This window comes from Leucopleurus acutus (assembly GCF_964270905.1).
Source record: "Leucopleurus acutus genome assembly, chromosome: 8".
Lineage (NCBI taxonomy): Eukaryota > Metazoa > Chordata > Mammalia > Artiodactyla > Delphinidae > Leucopleurus > Leucopleurus acutus.
Window position 1 is genome coordinate 14,712,680 of NC_139151.1, and position 18,766 is coordinate 14,731,445.

The window sequence follows — 18,766 nt, forward strand, 5'->3', positions numbered from 1 at the left end:
CCTCTGATTGCCCATTTCCGTACACAACTCCTATTACCATTATAACTGACTCCTTAGCAGCGTTTCCTTCCCTCGGGGTGGGTGGAGGCTCGGCCTCCTCGGTTCCCTCTCTTTGAGGACTGCCCTTTGGGGCCGAGAGAGGAGGATCGCTGCCCTAGTCTCCCACTTCCCTTCCCGAAGCTCGCTTTCCGGGTTCCGGCCCGGGTCGCACCCCCGCTACCCAGCACCCCACCCCCGCGCAATCCTCCTACAGCGTCCTCCACCCCCGCCCCTGCCCGCCCGCGCACAGCGCCCCCTGTCCGCCCCGCGTCCTCCCCGGTTCTCCTCGCCGCACCGGTCCCGGCCGGCCCCCCTTCCGGTTCCCACACCCGGGCGCGTGCCGGCGCCTCCGGACCAGTGGTTCCGCGCGTTCCTGCACGGAGGCGCGGGGCTCGAACGGACGCGACCCCCTTGGTCCTGCAGCAGCTTCCCTGGCCCGCGGGAGATGTCAGGTCAGCTCTCCCGTCCCCGAGTCGCTACCCGGTCCTTGGTCAGGAATAAGCAGATCTTCCTCGGGTCCCAAGCCCCCGACATCCATTCTGGGGGTACTCTTCCCAGCCACCATTCCCCGATCATTTCTCCTCAGCTGTGGAAAAAGCAGCCCTCCTTTCTCTTCAGAAAGGGACCCGTATTTTCCCTTCAACTTCCCTCAACTTGGGCCCCCGCGGGCCCCCAGTCGGTGGGAAAGCACTACCCTCCATTTTCGCCCCAGGGAGGTTCCTCGGCCCGGACTTCTCCTGCCACGAAGCAGGAGAGGCAGAGGCGCCGCGGCGGGCTCAGCGGCTGCAGCTGGGCCCTCGCCATCTTGCGCGGAGGAGGAGTCGCGGCGGCAGCCATGCGGAGAGCTAAGGGGCGGGGGTGCTGCGGCCGAGGGAGGGGGCGGGGAGCCGAGTTAGCTCGGCCCGGGCGGCGGCTTCGGCGGCGCCTTGAGAGCGGGCAGCGGCGGAGGTAGGGCTGCGCGGCTCGGGGAGCGGGGGAGCGCCGGCAGGCTGGCCCCCAGGCCCCCGGAGTGGAGCGGGGCGGGGGGCGGGGCGGGGCGGGGCGGGGGGCGGCCGAAGTGAGGGGCCGGGTGGGGGCGGGCGGAGGTTTCCGAGGAGGAAGGAGCCGCCGCCATTTTGGGAGCTTCGAGTCAACAATAAAGGACCGAGGGTACTGAGCGGGAGTGGTCTCAGTGGTAGGACTCGGGCCCGAGCCGCGAGGAGTGGGGTGAGGTGAGGGGTTGGAGGTCGGCGGTGCAGCGGGGGCTGCGGGGAGTTACCCCCTCCCCCGGCCGGCGTGGGGGGCGCTCTGAGGCGGAGGCCTGAGGCCTGGTCGGGCCCGGGGGAGGAAGGCGGGCGGCAGCTGTGGGGCGGGGGCGCCCGGGAGGAGTGGGATAGAGCACTGTTGTGCCCGGCGGGGTCCGGAGGAGGAGCGGGAGAATTCCTCGGAGGAGCTTTGTGGGAGACGAGGGAAGGTGGGATCGTAGGGGGCGGCAAGGACTTAGGGAGATCGTGGAGGTTATAGGGTACGAGGCGGCCCTATAGGGGGCGGCAGGGATATGCAGTAGCGGAAGGCTGGGTTTCGAAGAGGACCGGCTGCTTGAGGGAGTAAGGCCTTGCAGGTCGATAACAAGGGGGTGATTATGGAGCCCCAGAGTCATGGAGAAAGGAGGGGCCGTCTGACTTAAGGGTTTCTCTTTGGGGCCTTTTGCGGGAGCCCCTATTGTTTCCTACCCGCGGAGCTGCTTCCCTGCTCTTGTTGCGCAGATACGATTTCAGGGCCCCAACCCATTTGTGTTTATGGGCCCAGGGAGCTGACTCGAAGTGTGTGGGTTTGGTGGGGGGGTGTTGAAGGGTAGGGAAACCAGAAATTATTTGCCTACGGTTATAGGGCTCAAATCACTGGCTTGATTCTTTCCCTTATCGCTCACTCCCCTTTCTCTTCAACAGTCCCCTCGCCCCTTCAAAATAGAAGGGTCACTCCAACTTGCAGACCGAGCTTAGAGAAACTGCGCTGCATTCGCACACAAAAGGTCTTTTTGGAGATGACGATACTGTTTTGGGTGTGAAATTGTCTATTGCTAACTACAATCTGGGAAGTGCTGTAATTAACTCCGCTAGGGGTTCCTCCCAACTCGTCTTTGTTTCGTTCGTATTTTTGAAAATGTAGAAATATAACTTGCAAATCTAAATTGGGAAGGGGTAGGAGGAATATTTCTTTTCCTGAGACGTAGAGCTGCAGTGCTGGTTTTAGCTTAATTGAGAGGGGAGCAGTTATCACAGAGTCACATTTTGGATGCAGGGAGGTATGAGGTCTTACGTGCATGATGGACAGTAATGATACCATTTAATTTTTAGAAGTTGCCACCTTCATCTTCTTAGTGTTTGCAAATAAGTAAGTTTTCTGGTATGAAGTAGGTGATACCGCTGATCATAATATAAACCTGTCAATACAGGAAACCAATTACTACCTTGCACTGAAATTGGATGGCTCTTAACCACCCTCTGCTTAAGAGGTCACTCAGCTTCTGGGAGACTTGGAAATATACAGCTTTGTGTACGTGATAATCAGGATTTGCTTGTGAGCAACTTTATTTTCAATTAAAAAAAAGACATCAAAGAGGTTTTTAAAAAAAATTTTATTGTTTGAGAAACCTTGGTGTATGGCAGAAACGCTAATTAATAAGCTAGTGTATGTTTGGTAAGAAATGTAAAGGAGTTAAAGAACAAAGCAAACAGAGCAGCCCTTTATTTTCTGGCCTTTTTCCCCCTGGCTTTTCAATTACATTTTCATGTACTTCCTTTAAAAATAATTTTATTTGGGGAATAATTTAAAAAATTTTTTAATTAACTTAATTAGTACTCTGGGTTTCCTGGAAAGTTTGATTAAAGTTACTAGTATCTTTACCCTTTAACAGATTTTTTTAACACAGCTCATTTCCTTTTTGTGTTTTTGTAATTTAAAAAAATGCTACTTCAAGTTGGGATATACTTTTTGAAAAGTGTTATGTTTAAAAACGTAGCAGTTTTTTTAGTATTCAGATTTAATTAAGGTAGCTAAAGGTTTTCTTGGCTGTTTTTCAAGCAGAAGATTTTGACATGTAGACATATTTATATCCCTTGACATGCTTCAGTTACTGTTTTAAAGGGCAAAAACTTAAGGGAAAAAAGAAAATGTATTTTTCTTTATAAAGTTTAACTTCTGTCGTTGAAATTCACAAGGGCATAAATGTGTTCTTCTTAAAGCATAAGGTGAAGCCAAAAGCTTAACTCTTCAAGGATTCTCAGTTGTCAGAAATAGAAAAAAAATTAATGAATTGTCTTGCCTTGTTCATTTGTAGATTTACATTAAGTTGTGTGATACTTCACTGAGTTGTAATGCAATTGAATGTAATGACTCATTGACTTTAAGAGGTGGCAGGGACTTCAGAGAATTCATCAGGGTGGAAACAAGGGAAGAGATTGTCATTTGACAACTAATGCTAACTTAATCACAGTATCTTTCTACTTTGTATTCTCTGGGTTGATTTGAACTGACAGTTTAAAATGTTTGAGATGGGTCTCGGTGCAGGTTTGGTTTTTGAGGCAGTTCATCTTTTTGTGTTTTTCCTAGCTTGGCTAGTGATTTGGTCTCAGTGCAGCTGTATTCTTAATTCTTTAATTTAAAAGAAGAGAGTTCTTCTAAGGGAGTTCTTTAAAAGGGAAACAAAAAAGTTTTTTTCTAATTTTACTCTGTTTGCTAATTTAACTTTTTTCTTTGTTTCAGACTGAAGTGAGCGAATTCAGATATATAACTCAACCTTGTTAGAGGGCTTTATTAAAAAATAAAGAGTTGATTCCGTGCATGAGAGCAAGTTACTGCTGCTTACCGTTCAGAGACTTACAGGTGCTTGCCTGCATTGCAATAAAGGACTCATATATTGAGCAAGACTTATATTTATCTCTTCGTTTTGGAGAGCCTAATAAACTGTTATTACAGTTTCTCTACTGACTTTCAAAAGTTTTGAAGTTTGAAAGAGACATCTTTACAATTAATACAGCATGAGCACGGCCAGAACAGAGAACCCTGTTATAATGGGTCTGTCCAGTCAAAATGGTCAGCTGAGGGGCCCTGTGAAGCCCAGTGGTGGCCCCGGAGGAGGGGGCACACAGACACAGCAACAGATGAACCAGCTGAAAAACACCAACACAATCAATAATGGCACTCAGCAGCAAGCACAGAGTATGACCACCACTATTAAGTAAGTGTTAGAATAAATAATAAACACACTTGGGGGACCAAGGAGATTTATTTTGTTAGTTGTTGACTACTTTGTGTATACCTTAGTTTAACCATTTTGATTGCAAATAGAGGACAGATGACTTCGTTTTATGGCCAGCAGGTATTTGCAATAGAAGAATGTATTTCTTTCATAACTAATTCAGGTTTATTAAGTAACAGATTGGCACAGATTAATATATATTAATTTTGTATAGACTATTTTTTGAAACATTTCTGGCTTTCATAATGAGCTCAGATTCATCTTGTTTTTGCCAGTATGGCTTTTTCCCTAGTGTTAGAACTTGACCTTATCCTAGTTTGAATGGCTGTTATAGCCAATTTCACATTTTAAATTTAACGACTTGCCCAGCCTTCTGAACTTCAAACATACGCATAGAAAATTTATCCATAACTTTTTTTTAGTTTATGACACTTTGCTTTTCTGCCCTATTTATTTACTTTTCAAATATACTTTCTCCTCCTTTTACACACACGCACACAAAATAACAAGCAGTTTATGTCATAGGGAACTCAGGATTTTGAGCTCTTATAAACACATCTCTGAAGAGTCCCATACCCCTTTGACGACTTTTAAAAACGTAAGAGCCTCATCTTACTACAGAATATTTTTTCTTTTAAATTTAAAAGTGTGTAGGCTATCATCTTTAAGTGTACACTTTAAAGTATTTGAGTGGTAACTATGACTCCAAAGAATCAGTTAATAGAAAATTAACATTCAGGAATCTTGACCCATTTGAGATTTGTCTTTGTTAAAAATCTAGCCATGTAAGTTGATTTAACCTCTAGAAATCTTCATAAGATGATAAAACTCTTTCAAGGAACCAAAGCTTGTGTTTTATTATAACCTAGATCTTTTCCATGCTTAAAAAGTACTTACTAAAGAAAAATAGCCCTAACTTCCAACAGAATTGGTTTGGTCACTGGGAGATTTGGCATTAATACATATTCTATTATTATTTTATTATTATTATTTTTTAAGTGTTTTTTTTAATTTTTATGTTTTTGCGGTACGCGGGCCTCTCACCGCTGCGGCCCCTCCCGCTGCGGAGCACAGGCCCCGGACGCGCAGGCCCAGCGGCCATGGCTCACGGGCCCAGCCCCTCCGCGGCATGTGGGATCCTCCCGGACCAGGGCACGATCCCGTGTCCCCCGCATCGGCAGGCGGACTCCCAACCCCTGCGCCACCAGGGAAGCCCTCTATTATTTTTGAGATGAATATTTTAATTAGTTTAGAAATCAAGAATATTTTCTAAATTGCAGCTTTTCTTGAAAAAATATGAATAGGCTAGCAGTATTTAGGCTATTTTAATTCTTAATGATAGAAACATAAAGCTACATTATTTCTTTTTTTTTTTTTTTTTTTTTGGTACACGGGCCTCTCACTGTTGTGGCCTCTCCCGTTGCGGAGCACAGGCTCTGGACGCGCAGGCTCAGCAGCCATGGCTCACGGGCCCAGCCGCTCCGCGGCATGTGGGATCTTCCCGGACCGGGGCACGAACCCGTGTCCCCTGCATCGGCAGGTGGACTCTCAACCACTGTGCCACCAGGGAAGCCCTCATTTCATTTTGAGAGTATTTTCTACTTGAACTCAGATTTGAGACAACAGTGGATTTTACCTTATTTTTGCTTTTCCTAGGATTAATGGTTTTTTTTCAATTCTGTGGATCTTTAAATCTCAGTTTAAATGTCATCTCTTTTATGAAGACTTCTAGATCCCATGGCTCAGAGCTCTTCTAATACCTATTTCTATCACTTGTTTTCTCATTAAAAATTTTTTTTAACCTCCTAAGATTATAAATTTTTTTTGTAGGCAGATTTTGCCTTGTATCTTCCTGCATTTTTATCCACGATTTAGTGAATTTGGCAATGTGGCAAGCTGGCTTACTAGGATGTTCAGTTGACATTTTTGTTTATACCAAACTTTGCTATGGTATAGACTGGGGTGAAAGGCTTTAGTACCCTTGGATTGGTAGCAAATAGTTGCCTGTGTTACAGTATCTTGGATTATGTGGGACCTAGCTTTAAGTAAAATAATGTGCTTATCTTTCTAAATCAAGACTCTTGAGATGTTTGAGGTGCTCTAATTATATGAGTTGTTACAGTTAAATCAGTGAAAGCTTATTTATTTTAAAGACACAGTTGAAAGCATTGTCTGCTTTATTGACAGTCTTTTTTCTCTTAGCTGCTTTGGATATTATATTATTTGAAGTTTTTACCTGACCAAAAAGAATTTTTTATTACATTTTCTTTGTTATTTTCTTTCGTGGTTTCAGGCATCCCCAGTAAAAAAGATTAAGAGAGATGTTTACTAACAGCTAATATCGAGTTCTTCTTTTGCCAGGCACTGTGCTGAGTGCTTTATAGAAATTATTTTATGTAATTTTTATCCCATTTTATATATGAGAGAATGGAGGTTTAGAAAAGTAACTGTTGCAAGGTCATAGAACTAATATGTAGAAGAGTCAGGGCTTGAACTCAAGTCTGAAACTATAGATTCCTTGGCTTTAACTAGTCACCAAGAGTTACAAACTCAGATGCCTATAGGGGACTGCCAGATTAGAGGGTACTTGCCCTATTAAAAGGCATCAACCACTTGATTTTAAACTCCATTTACTAAGTTCTATCAAACTGTTGCCATGCAGAAATTTGGAACCAGTGTTACTAAAGCTTCCAGATTTTTTCAAGAAAATCCAGAATCTGGACTTTTACACAAAAATCTCCTAATTTTTTAATGTTGGCCACTAATTTAAAACACACACTATGGGCTTCCCTGGTGGCGCAGTGGTTGAGAGTCCGCCTGCCGATGCAGGGGACGTGGGTTCGTGCCCTGGTCTGGGAAGATCCCACATGCTGTGGAGCAGCTGGGCCCGTGAGCCATGGCCGCTGAGCCTGCGCGTCCGGAGCCTGTGCTCCGCAGCGGGAGAGGCCACAAAAAACACACACACACTATATAGGTCAAACAAAACATATGGGTTACTAGTTTTGAAAATGGTTGGACTGTATACAACTCTGCTTTTCTTAAGAGGATGGATACCTTACTCCCTTCTATTCTTGATTTTTTAAAATTCTCCCTAGATTGTTGTGCTTTGTAAGAAAACAGTTTTTCTAAAGTTGTTTATCTCTTTTGTTACCTGTATTCTTAAGTAAACGGCAATATGTTCAACTTAGTGTGCTTTTTAGAATTATAATCGAGATGAATTATCTTTGTATTTTACAATACTAATGCTGTGAATTCTGATACTTCAATTTTACTGTATTCTCTCTAGACCTGGTGATGACTGGAAAAAGACTTTAAAACTCCCTCCAAAGGATCTAAGAATCAAAACTTCGGTAAGTTGGTTGTAACATTGAAGTGGAAAAATGATCCTGAAACTCTAAAAGTGAAGTAGTTATTTAATGATAACAGGCACTGTGTTTACTGTTAAGTAAGTTGAAGTGGTTGAAATTGTATAACTCATGTATGATGAGTTGCCCAAAATTTCCACTATTTGGAGGAATTAGTCATAATGTGTATGTATACACATTATTGCAATATATAATGTAATATTTAATATACAGTATACAATACAATAATTATTATTATATATACAGTATTTCATATATAATTTATATATTAAATACCGTGTTTATACGTATATATATTTTATCTCTTTTGTGGAATGCTTTTATGGTTTTCAAGGCGTTTTCTCAAAATTCTCTTGTTTCCAGCAGCACAGTAAGTTTCAGGGTAGGTATTGTCCACATTTTGTGGATGAGAAAACTGAAGTTGAGAGGTTAGTTCGCTTAGCCCAGTGTTCTCAACCAAGGGCAATTTTTGTCCCCTAGGAAGCATTTAGCAATAGCTGGAGCAATAGCTGGTTATCACAGCTGAAGGGATGCTACAGAACAGCCCCTTACAGCAAAGAATTTTCTGGCCCAAATGTCAATAGTGCTGGACTTGAGAAACCCTGGTTTAGACTAGGATATTTGTAGTCAGTGAATGGTAGAGCTAGGGTTTGATTTCATATCTTGTGGTTTGATACTTATATAGAAATAACAGTATTCCATCAGTCCTTAGAGAAAAATGACCACAGGGTGGCTGATCTTTCCCCAAAACATAGTTTTTAAATGGCTTGTGTGTGTTAAAGAGAGTGGTTATTTTTCAGTTGAACTATAGATCAAGACAGAACTAATCTGCGCATATTTATATTTTAAATGGGGTAAAGAATTAGTCTCTCCAACACTTTATTAAGCATGCTAATTACCAAAGGAACCCAATTGTACTTCATTCTTCTGATGTTGTTTGTTTTTGTTTGACCAGGATGTGACCTCCACAAAAGGAAATGAGTTTGAAGATTACTGTTTGAAACGGGAGTTGCTGATGGGAATTTTTGAAATGGGCTGGGAAAAGCCATCTCCTATTCAGGTATGTTTCCCCTTTTTTATCATATGTATAATGTTATGAGTTAAGCGTTACACACTTTCTGATCTGCGGGAATGATACAGTGAAACAACAGTTCTCTCTAGTTTGTATACACACACATATATATATGTACACACAGGCATACACACTTTCTGAACCTTTAAATGGTAAGTTACAAAATCATGGCGCTTTATTTCTAAATATTTCAGTGTGTATTTCCTAAGAATAGGGATAGTCTCTTGAATAAGCATAGTACAGTTATGTTCAGTCAATTTAACTTTAATGCAGTATTTCTATCTCATCTGTCATTTGTAGTCTTATTTTTAACTGGCCCCCAGATTTTGTCTTAAAGCATTTTTTTTCTCTTCCATACAAGATTCATCCTAGGATCAGGTATTGCATATAATGGTTACATCTCTTTTATTAGTGAGCATTTCCCTGTTCTTTTTTTGTCTTTTATGACATTGACATGTTAAAAATATGGCCCCCTTCCTTCTTCTTTTTTCTCCAGTAGAGCATTCCTCATTTGGGGTTTGTCTCATATTTCCATGTGATCAGATTCAAGTTATGCATTCTTAGCCAGAATACTGCAGAAGTCACATTTGGAGGTATAGCGTTCATCTGTTCCTCAAGGGGGATTTTAATTTTGGTCACCCTTTCACAGCGGTGTCTTGATTTTTCTCCTGTATGATTATTGCTCCCCCCACCACCTTAAAACTAATAAACAGTCTTTGGGGAGCATTTTAAGGCAATGCAGATATACTACTCTTCATAAAAATTTCCCCCTAACTCCTCCTTATGTATCTGTATATTATCAGTGTGGACTCATGAATTTTTTTTAATGGTATTTTTTATATATATAAATGTATTTTTTATTTTTGGCTGTGTTGGGTCTTAGTTGCCGTGCACGGGCTTTCTCTAGTTGTGGTGAGGGGAGGCTACTCTTCGTTGCGGTGTGCAGGCTTCTCATTGTGGTGGCCTCTCGTTGCGGAGCACAGGCTCTAGGCGCACAGGCTTCAGTAGTTGTGGCACATGGGCTCTAGAGCGCAGGCTCAGTAGTTGTGGCTCATGGGCTTAGTTGCTCTGCGGCATTGGCAGGCAGACTCTTAACCACTGTGCCACCAGAGAAGTCCCTTTAGTGGTATTTTTGTGCTCGAATTGTCCTGTATTTGGCCAGCGTGAGCTCCTTCAGGCCGGTTCCTTTGTGTTTGTAATGTGCCTCATTTGTTTTTTCCCTCTGATAGACTATTTTATAAAGCAGTTTTACGTTCATAGCAATTGAGCAAAAGAGATATTTCGTAAATCCCTGCCCACACTCATGCATAGCCTCCCCCATTATCAGCATTCCCCACAAGAGCAATATTTGTTACAACTGATGAACCTGTGTTGACACATTATCACCCAAAGTCCATAGTTTGCATTAGGGTTCATTCTTGGTATTGTAAATTCTATGGGTTTGAACATATGTATAATGACATGTATCCACCATTATAGTATCATACAGAGTAGTTTCACTGACCTCCGTGCTCCACCTATTCACCCTTCCCTTCCCCCTTCGTTTTTCTTGAGCACTTCCTTTTTGGTATATCACGATGTCAAGCTTATCTGTAGAGCCGCCCTTCCCCAGCCTCAGAATCAGCTATTTTCTCCAAGGAACTCTGATTCCAATTAGTGGGGAGTAGTATTAGGGACCAAGATCTAAGTACTAGGTGCACTCTTTCAGTGAAAAGAGCAAGGAAATATATGTATGTATACACATACATGCCTGTAGACCTAAACATGTGTTATACATGTACAGATTTGATAAATGTGATTGTTGTCTTCACATATTTAAATTGAAGCTGTTGAATCCAAGCTGTACTCAGGACAAACTCTGTGACATCATTGAGTACTTTTTCACTGAACAAACATGTATCAAGTGACCTAGAAAGTGTTAGACCCTGAGGGTGTTATGATGAACAAGATAAATAGGGTTCCTGCACTCAGAGTCTGGTGGAAAGGACAGCTTATTGTACAGGTAATTTCAGTGTAATGTAATGGGCACATATATGTAGTTGAAATTGCACATATATGTGGCTACTAGGGAAGATGGAACAACCTGGAAGAAGTGATCCATGTTCCAAGTGGGGAACACTGGAATGGTGATTGCCTGGGGATGAGAGTGTGCCTTTGTGGACAAACTGAAAGGAGTTTGTTGTGGTTAGAGAAAGTATCAAGATAAAGTCATACCTCATCAGGCAATTTGAGTGCAGATATCAAAAATATTTAGGAATCTACTTTTCCATAATATAGTTCACGTTAATCTATTTTATCTATAGGAGTGAAACATTTTATGGGCACTTTTCTACTGTATCATTCAACTTTGTATCTCTAGTACTTAGCAAGGTGCATGGCAGGAAATAGGCCCTCAGTTGTATTGCTTTGTTGGAATTATGGTTAGTGGATATCTGTAAGTGAACTTCGTCTAGAGAAGTGTTTTAGAGCACTGTCTTTGCGGTGAGACTGCGCAGGTTGAATCCCAACTCCACTCCTCTCTAAGGAGATGATTTAAATGTCTCGAAGCCTCTGCTTTCTGACCTATAAAATTGATATAATAGTGTATACCGTGGGGTTGTTGTAAAGATTAAGTGAGGTAATTCATGTTAGTATCCTTACTGCAGTGGCTAATAGGTGACAAATACCCAATAAATGTTACGGGGTTTTATTTTATGTAGTAGTTTTATCAAAAAAGGAGATTGGTTCATTTGGCAGAGTTAATTCTTAATGGACCCTTGCTGACTCCTGTTTCACACTTTTGTATTAAATTTTAAAATTCACTTTGTTATTTGCATTCTCAGTTTGGTATAGATAATTAACTCTTCAGCCACTTAGCCAGTCTGCCATCTAGGTTTTTCTGTAAAGTAGAAATGATCTCCCTCACAGGGTTTTTATTGTGAGGATCGAAGGTTGTGTACAGGCATACCTCGTTTTACTGTGCTTTGCTTTACTGTATTTTGCAGATACTGCGTTTGGGTTTTTACTGGTTTTGTTTTTTTTTTTTTAAACAAATCGAAGGTTTGTGGCAACCCTGTGTTGTCAGATGATGGTTATTATTTTTAAATTTAGGTGTGTATATTGTTTTTTTACACAATACTGCTGCACACTTAATAGACTATAGTGTAAACATAACTTTTATATGCACTGGGAAACAAAAAAATTTGTGTGACTCACTTGATTGCACTGATCTAGAACCGAATCCACAATGCTCCAAGGTGTATTTTGAAATAGCAAGCAGAGTATGAATATAAAGTATTATTCTGTATACCTGAGACTATCATTCACATTGCTTTTTCCTGCACTGTTGTTTTGCCTGAGGATCCATGGAAAACACAAGATAACATGCTTCTTAGAATCATTCAGTGTAACAAACCATAAATACTAGGCCTTTAGAACCAAAAGAAATCTAGAAGTCCTCTAGTAAAATCCAACCTCGTGACTGGCATTCTTCTATTCTCTTCTTGTCTACCTTCTTTCCTCACTTTTTTTTTTGTTATTTTTTTTTCTTTTACTAAAACGTGTCTATTGTCTTTATAGTACTTAGTTTTACAGTTTGATCCAGGCATTTTTTTTTTCTCTGCAGATATAAAATCCTCTTGACCAGATGGGTGTCATATACATTTGAATCTTTTTTAAGAGATCTGACTTAGTTGCACTTTGGCTATAGGATTATTAGAAAATGAGGCACTTAAAATCTTTTGAGACGATATAATTTTACACTGACAGGCTGGAACCAGATATACTACAGATTGCTTCCACACATTTTTCTTTGGTACAGCCATCTGTGATTCTAGTTCTTGGTCTGAATGCTGTGCCCAGTAGCATAACCATGCCATTCTGAGGCCTAGCTTTACAGGAATAGAGACTTCTTTGGAGGACCTAAGAGTCTGTCTTATTCTGCTTAACATTGAGAAACCTTATATTAACTTGGGGATGATTGGTGACAGCTCTTGCTGCTTCCAGACCTTAGGCACAACTTTTGAAGACTTTTTAGGTAAGAAGATGATGGAATGGCAAGTAGTTCATTATTGAGGGAAACATGGAAGTTCCTTCTTTTGGCAACCAAATTTCATATCAAGTCAGGAATCTCAAATTATTTTGAGAAATTATTTTGTTAACCAAGTCTAATTGGTCGTTTATTAAATTTATAGTTAAGAATTAGAGCATTCTTAATTCTTTTATAATTCATTCCTCCTGCTAACATGGATTTATTGCTAAAAGAATTATTTTCCTAAATTCTCAAAGTCTTTAAATGCATGTCTTCATTGGTTACTATGGTAAAATTGGGGTGTGTTCCTTAAGCTGGAGATGTTCTTTTTGAAATTACTATCTTCCGTCTCCTTTTTTTCTGGGTAGCAGTAGATGTTGTCACCATTGCTTATCTCCTCCACAGTACCCATATTTTTTTCCCCTGAAATTAAGGTTCTTAAATTCAACTAGTCCTAGGAAGTAAAAAGAAGCAGCTACTCTAAAAGCAGCTAGCTGGGCAATTTGGAGCCTTTTCAGGTACTATACTTTGGTAAAATGCCTCTCAGTACTAGGAAATTGGAAGGTATCCCATTCTTTGGTTGTAGGCAACAGAGACCAACTTGGGTTACTTAAGCAAAAGGAAATTTATTGAATATCAGGAATTCACAAGATTAGGGAGAAGTCTGGAGAAACACACTTGGCATTGGCCAAGAACCAGGGCAGCCCTAAAGGGCTCAGGAAGCTGTAAATTGTTATAGGATGCACTATAGCAATTTCAATTCTTAGAAGGCAGCATTCAGCCCGGCCTGGCTTCAGTCATTGTCCTCCATACAGCTGAGGAAGTTGGCTAGACTATCCATTGGGGTGGGGAGGATGTAATTCCTCAGAGTTACGGTGCTACTAAGAAAGGGGAATGGATGGATAGTAGGGTTATAAAAACACAATAAATACATACTGGCTCAGTCCCTAGACCTTACAGTGGAACATGGACTTTGGAGAGCTAAAGTGGCAGAATCAGACCTTAAGGTCGTTTAAGGTTAAGGTTTCTGTTTTTTGTGTTGTTTTTTTGGGTTTTGGTGGGTTTTGTTTTTGTTTTTGGTTGTTTTGTTTTTGGTGGCCTTAGGGTATAATTCACACATTTTAAGTATACAATTCATTGTTTTTTAGTATATTCACAGTTGTGCAGTCACACAACTAAAACAGTCAATTTTAGAGTATTTTCATCACCCCAAAAAGAAACTTTAGTAATCACCCTTCATCTTCCCCTAGCTCTAAGCAACCACTAATCTACTTTCTGTCTGTATGGATTGGCTTATTCTGGACAATTTCATGTAAATGGAACCATACAATATATGCTCTTTTGTGACTGGCTTTTTTGACTTAGCATGTGTTTAGGGCTCATCCATATTGTAGCATGTATCAGTACTCCATTCCTTTTTATTGTTGAATAATAGTCCACTGTATAGCTATACCACATTGGTTTATCCATTCTTCAGTTGTAGGGTTGTTTCCACTGTTAGCTGTTATGAATAATGCTCCTTTGAACACTGGTGTACGAATTTTTGTGTGGAGATATTTTCATTTCTCTTGGGTATATACCTAGGAGTAGAATTGCTGGTTCAAATGGTAACTCTTTAACTTTTTGAGGAACTGCCAGACTGTTTTCCAAAATGGCTGTACATTGTACTTAGTGGTATATGAGGTACCAATTTCTCTGTTTGCAAACCGAAGTTCAAATCCTGGTTCTAGCATTTCTTGCTTTGTGACCTTCAGTAAAACAGTCTGAGGATCCATCTGTCAGTTGTAAAACAAAACGTACCTAGCTTGAAAGGATATAATTAACGTTAAGTATCTAAGCATAGTGTCCATCTCAGTAAGTTTTTAAAAATTATTTAGCCTCCTTCCTCCTTCCTCTTCTCCCTGGCTGCTCCCCATGACTTCCTCTTGGGTTTCAAAGCTGTGTGAGTCGGACTTGAATTCTCTTGCTTCATATTACTTAATCTTCCCAGGAAACAGTAGTAAGAGACGGTGTGGATATACTGGATCTCCTGACTGCTAATCATAATGATCACCATATGAGATGAAATACAGTGCATCTTAACTTACAGACTAGCTTACTTTGTTAAAGTCCTGTCCTTAAACAGTTTCTGTAGAGCATAAGTCCTGTCAGAGTAGAGGAATAGGAGTCAGTGAATGGCCTTTAAGTCAAAAGATAAACCCCAAATAGGAATTAGGATACCCCCAATCTAATTCTGCCCTGTCTTACTTCATTCAGAAGTCTTATCTTTTTTTTTATTATTAATTTTTATTGGAGTATGGTTGCTTTACAATGTTTTGTTAGCCTCCACTGCACAACAAAATGAATCAGCCATACGCATACAGGTATCCCCTCCCTTTTGGACTTCCCTCCCATTTCGGTTACCACAGTGCATTAGGTAGAGTTCCCTGTGCTATACAGTACGTTCCCATCAGTTGTCTATTTTGTACATAGTTTCAATAATGTATATGTGTCAATTCCAGTCCCTCCCTCCCTCCCCCTTTCCCCCTTTGTATCCATACATTTGTTCTCTACGTCCAAATCTCTTTCTGCTTTGCAAATAAGATCGTGTATACCATTTTCTAGATTCCATATGTACACGTTATTATATGACATTTGCTTTTCTCTTTCTGACTTCACTCTGTAGGACTCTCAGTTCATCCGTGTCTCTACAAATGACCCAATTTCGTTCCTTTTTATGGCTGAGTAATATTCCATTGTATATATGTACCACATCTTCCTTTTCCTTTTTTTTTTTTTTTTTTGGCGGTACGCGGGCCTCTCACTGTTGTGGCCTCTCCCGTTGCGGAGCACGGGCTCCAGACGCGCAGGCTCAGCGGCCATGGCTCACGGGCCCAGCCGCTCTGCAGCATGTGGGATCTTCCCGGACCGGGGCACGAACCCATGTACCCTGCATCGGCAGGCGAACTCTCAACCACTGCCCCGCCAGGGAAGCCCATGTACCACATCTTCTTTATCCATTCCTCTGTTGATGGACATTTAGATTGCTTCCATGACCTGACTGTTGTAAATAGTGCTGCTGTGAACATTGGGGTGCATGTGTTTTTTTTTAATTACGGTTTTCTCTGGGTATATGCCCAGTAGTGGGATTGTTGGGTCATATTGTAGTTCTATTTTTAGTTTTCTAAGGAACCTCCAAACTGTTCTCCATAGTGGCTGTATAAATTTATATTCCCACCAACAGTGTATGAGGGTTCCTTTTTCTCCACACCCTCTCCAGCATTTATTGTTTGTAGATTTTTTGATGATGGCCATTCTGACCGGTGTGAGGTGATACCTCATTGTAGTTTTGGTTTGCATTTCTCTAATAGTGATGTTGAGCAGCCTTTCATGTGTTTGTTGGCCATGTGTATGTCTTCTTTGGCGAAATGTCTATTTAGGTCTTCTGCCCATTTTTGGATTGGGTTGTCTTTTTGATATTGAGCTGTGTGAGCTGCTTGTATATTTTGGAGATTAATCTTTGTCAGTTGCTTCATTTGCAAATATTTTCTCCCATTCTGAGGGCTGTCTTTTCGTCTTGTTTATGGTTTCCAGAAGTCTTATCCTTTTAAAGAACCTGATTCAGGAAGTCACTGGGAGACCACCTAGCCTTTTTTTCTGCTGTAGAACTGAGTAGTATGCAGGTAGCCTGTTTAAAAACCATAGAAGAGAATGAACTCATGGGGATAACGGGCCTTCAGGACAACAAAAGATTAATGGAGTTGACTCAAAGTAGGAGGGAAGAGATCAAGACCAAAGGGTCAAAACCAAGGTTTTCTTCTTTGACCTGCTTTACCATACATAATAAGCAGACTGTTTAATGCTGGCTGTAGGAACAAGGTAATAGAGTATTATGACTGGATCATTTTCGCAGTTGTTCTGGCAGCTGTGTTAGTTATTCTGACCATATGGAACCCATCTGACCCCTGTGATTGGGGTTCTAGAATAAGAGTCATGGTGGGAAATGAAAGTCATGATGCTTATGATTTAGATATTTCTCCAGTAACGGTGTGGGGTTTTTTTTTGGTTTTTATGGCTGTGTTGGGCCTTTGTTGCTGTGCGCAGGCTTTCTCTAGTTGCGGTGAGCGGGGGCTGCTCTTCATTGCGGTGTGCAGGCTTCTCATTGCAGTGGCTTCTCCTGTTGCGGAGCCTGGGCTCTAGGCGCATGGGCTTCAGTAGTTGTGGCACGAGGGCTCAGTAGTTGGGGCTCATGGACTCTAGAGCGCAGGCTCAGTAGTTGGGGCACACACCAAACAGGCTTGGTTGCTCCGAGGCACGTGGGATCTTCCCGGCCCAGGGCTTGAACCCGTGTTCCCTGCATTAGCAGGCGGATTCCTAACCACGGTGCCACCAGGGAAGTCCTTCAGTAACAGTTTTAAAGTGCTAGAGATACTGTTTTTGGTCATTAGCTCAAGCATAGAAAGAGCTAATTATTTTAGTGATTGTAAATCTCGTTTCCTAATTTATTTTCCTAATTTTCTAGTTTTAGAAATTAAAATGTTTAGTTTTAGAAATCGAAATGTTCTGCTTCCTCTCTGTTTATACCTGTTTTACTTTTTAAATTTCTCTCCATATATGTGTATTTAATATTTAGTAATCGTTAGGAATCCTTTGCTATTGTCTAGGAAATTTGTTCTAATAAGAAATACTATCTTCTTCAAAACACATATGACCAACTAAGCCAAATATGAAAATGAGAAGTCAGCCTTGGTAATATGACCATGGATCAAGATAACTGGAATAGAGTTGAGACTCCAGTTGAGCACATCTCAGGACGGAAGTTGGCTGTGAGACAGACATTGGACATTATGTAATATGATTTTTTAAAAAAATCAAATAGGACCCGAGGTTAAACTTTTCCAGCTGATTCCTGTTTTGTGTAGGGATAAATTGTCCAACTTACAGTTTTTCATTGTGGTCAAGTTGGTTCACTAGTCTCAGAATATCTTATTACAGTCTTTCCTTTGAATATTGTTTGTGCTGTCTTTTCCTCCAGTTTTTAATTGTGAAATGTCCTTTGCTTTTTTTCCTCTATGTATTCATGATGTTAGCCCAAGTTACTCGTCTTGGTTGTTGATGCTCAGCTTCCTTAGACAACACATTTGCACATGCAGACTTACACATACAGTTTTTTTTATTACTTGAGTATGTATTTTATAAGCAGCTCTGGTAAATGTCAGTTGATACTGATGGTGACGTGGACTGTTCCTGCTAATTTATTTGGTCTCTACTTATTCTTGTAAAATGCTTCAAAATAATACCAAAGAGCTATGTATACTTTCAGTGTGTTTTAGAGAAGAATTTGCTTATGTACTGTTTTTATTCACAAGTAATTTGCATTGTCTTATCTCTTCTAGGAGGAGAGCATTCCCATTGCTTTATCTGGTAGGGATATTTTAGCTAGAGCAAAAAACGGAACAGGCAAGAGCGGTGCCTACCTCATTCCCTTACTTGAACGGCTAGACCTGAAGAAGGACAATATACAAGGTTAGTTGTTTGTTTAAACTGTAAATGGCGATTTAAATCTTGGAGCGATTACCATCTTTTTTTTAGTCAGAACTTAAATAATCTGGAATTCGTATTTATCCTTTTCACGGTTTTTGGCCTGGTTGTCTTGTAAAAATGATTCCTAACTTTTTTTAAAGAGATTTTCTAGTTTTCAAAGTTCTTTTACATATTACACAGCTATGACAACATTCCAGTGAGATAGGCAAAATAAGATTATCGTCCTATAGATAGATCGGAAAAGCTAAGATCTTGAGAAGTTAAATTATCTGACATAGATACTTACAAACTAGGGAACTGAAATGTTTCTTGTGACAGCTGTGTGTCTGCAGAGTTCCTTGTAGAAACATGAACTTTTTCTCTTTAAAGCCTTGTGGTTTGGGGATTTTAAGAGGTTAGGCAGTAAGGAAGAAACAAATTTCCATAATTGTACCCAGAGTAAGCTAATAGAGTTAAATTTTCATCTCTGAAGCTTTTTCTTAAATTTTCAGCTGTTTTTTCCCCCAGCTTTCTTGATT

At 40.8% G+C, this 18,766-nt stretch overlaps 1 protein-coding gene across 7 annotated transcripts in view; it reads left to right on the plus strand.

The window, feature by feature from the left end:
- Nucleotides 1-383: 383 nt before the first annotated feature.
- DDX6 (DEAD-box helicase 6) overlaps nucleotides 384-18,766 on the plus strand; it is a 33,903-nt gene continuing 15,520 nt past the window's right edge. For 3 of the 7 annotated variants that reach the window (XM_082844184.1, XM_082844185.1, XM_082844179.1), the window contains exons 1-5: nucleotides 928-987; nucleotides 3,784-4,258; nucleotides 7,566-7,629; nucleotides 8,600-8,704; nucleotides 18,101-18,230. In XM_082844184.1, coding sequence (XP_082700310.1) covers nucleotides 4,059-4,258; nucleotides 7,566-7,629; nucleotides 8,600-8,704; nucleotides 18,101-18,230 — 499 coding nt within the window. In that variant the 5' untranslated portion in view covers nucleotides 928-987; nucleotides 3,784-4,058. Of the gene's footprint in view, nucleotides 492-927; nucleotides 988-1,164; nucleotides 1,251-3,783; nucleotides 4,259-7,565; nucleotides 7,630-8,599; nucleotides 8,705-18,100; nucleotides 18,231-18,766 lie in introns of those variants that run through there. The other 4 variants (XM_082844181.1, XM_082844182.1, XM_082844180.1 and 1 more) reach the window with 4 other exon arrangements.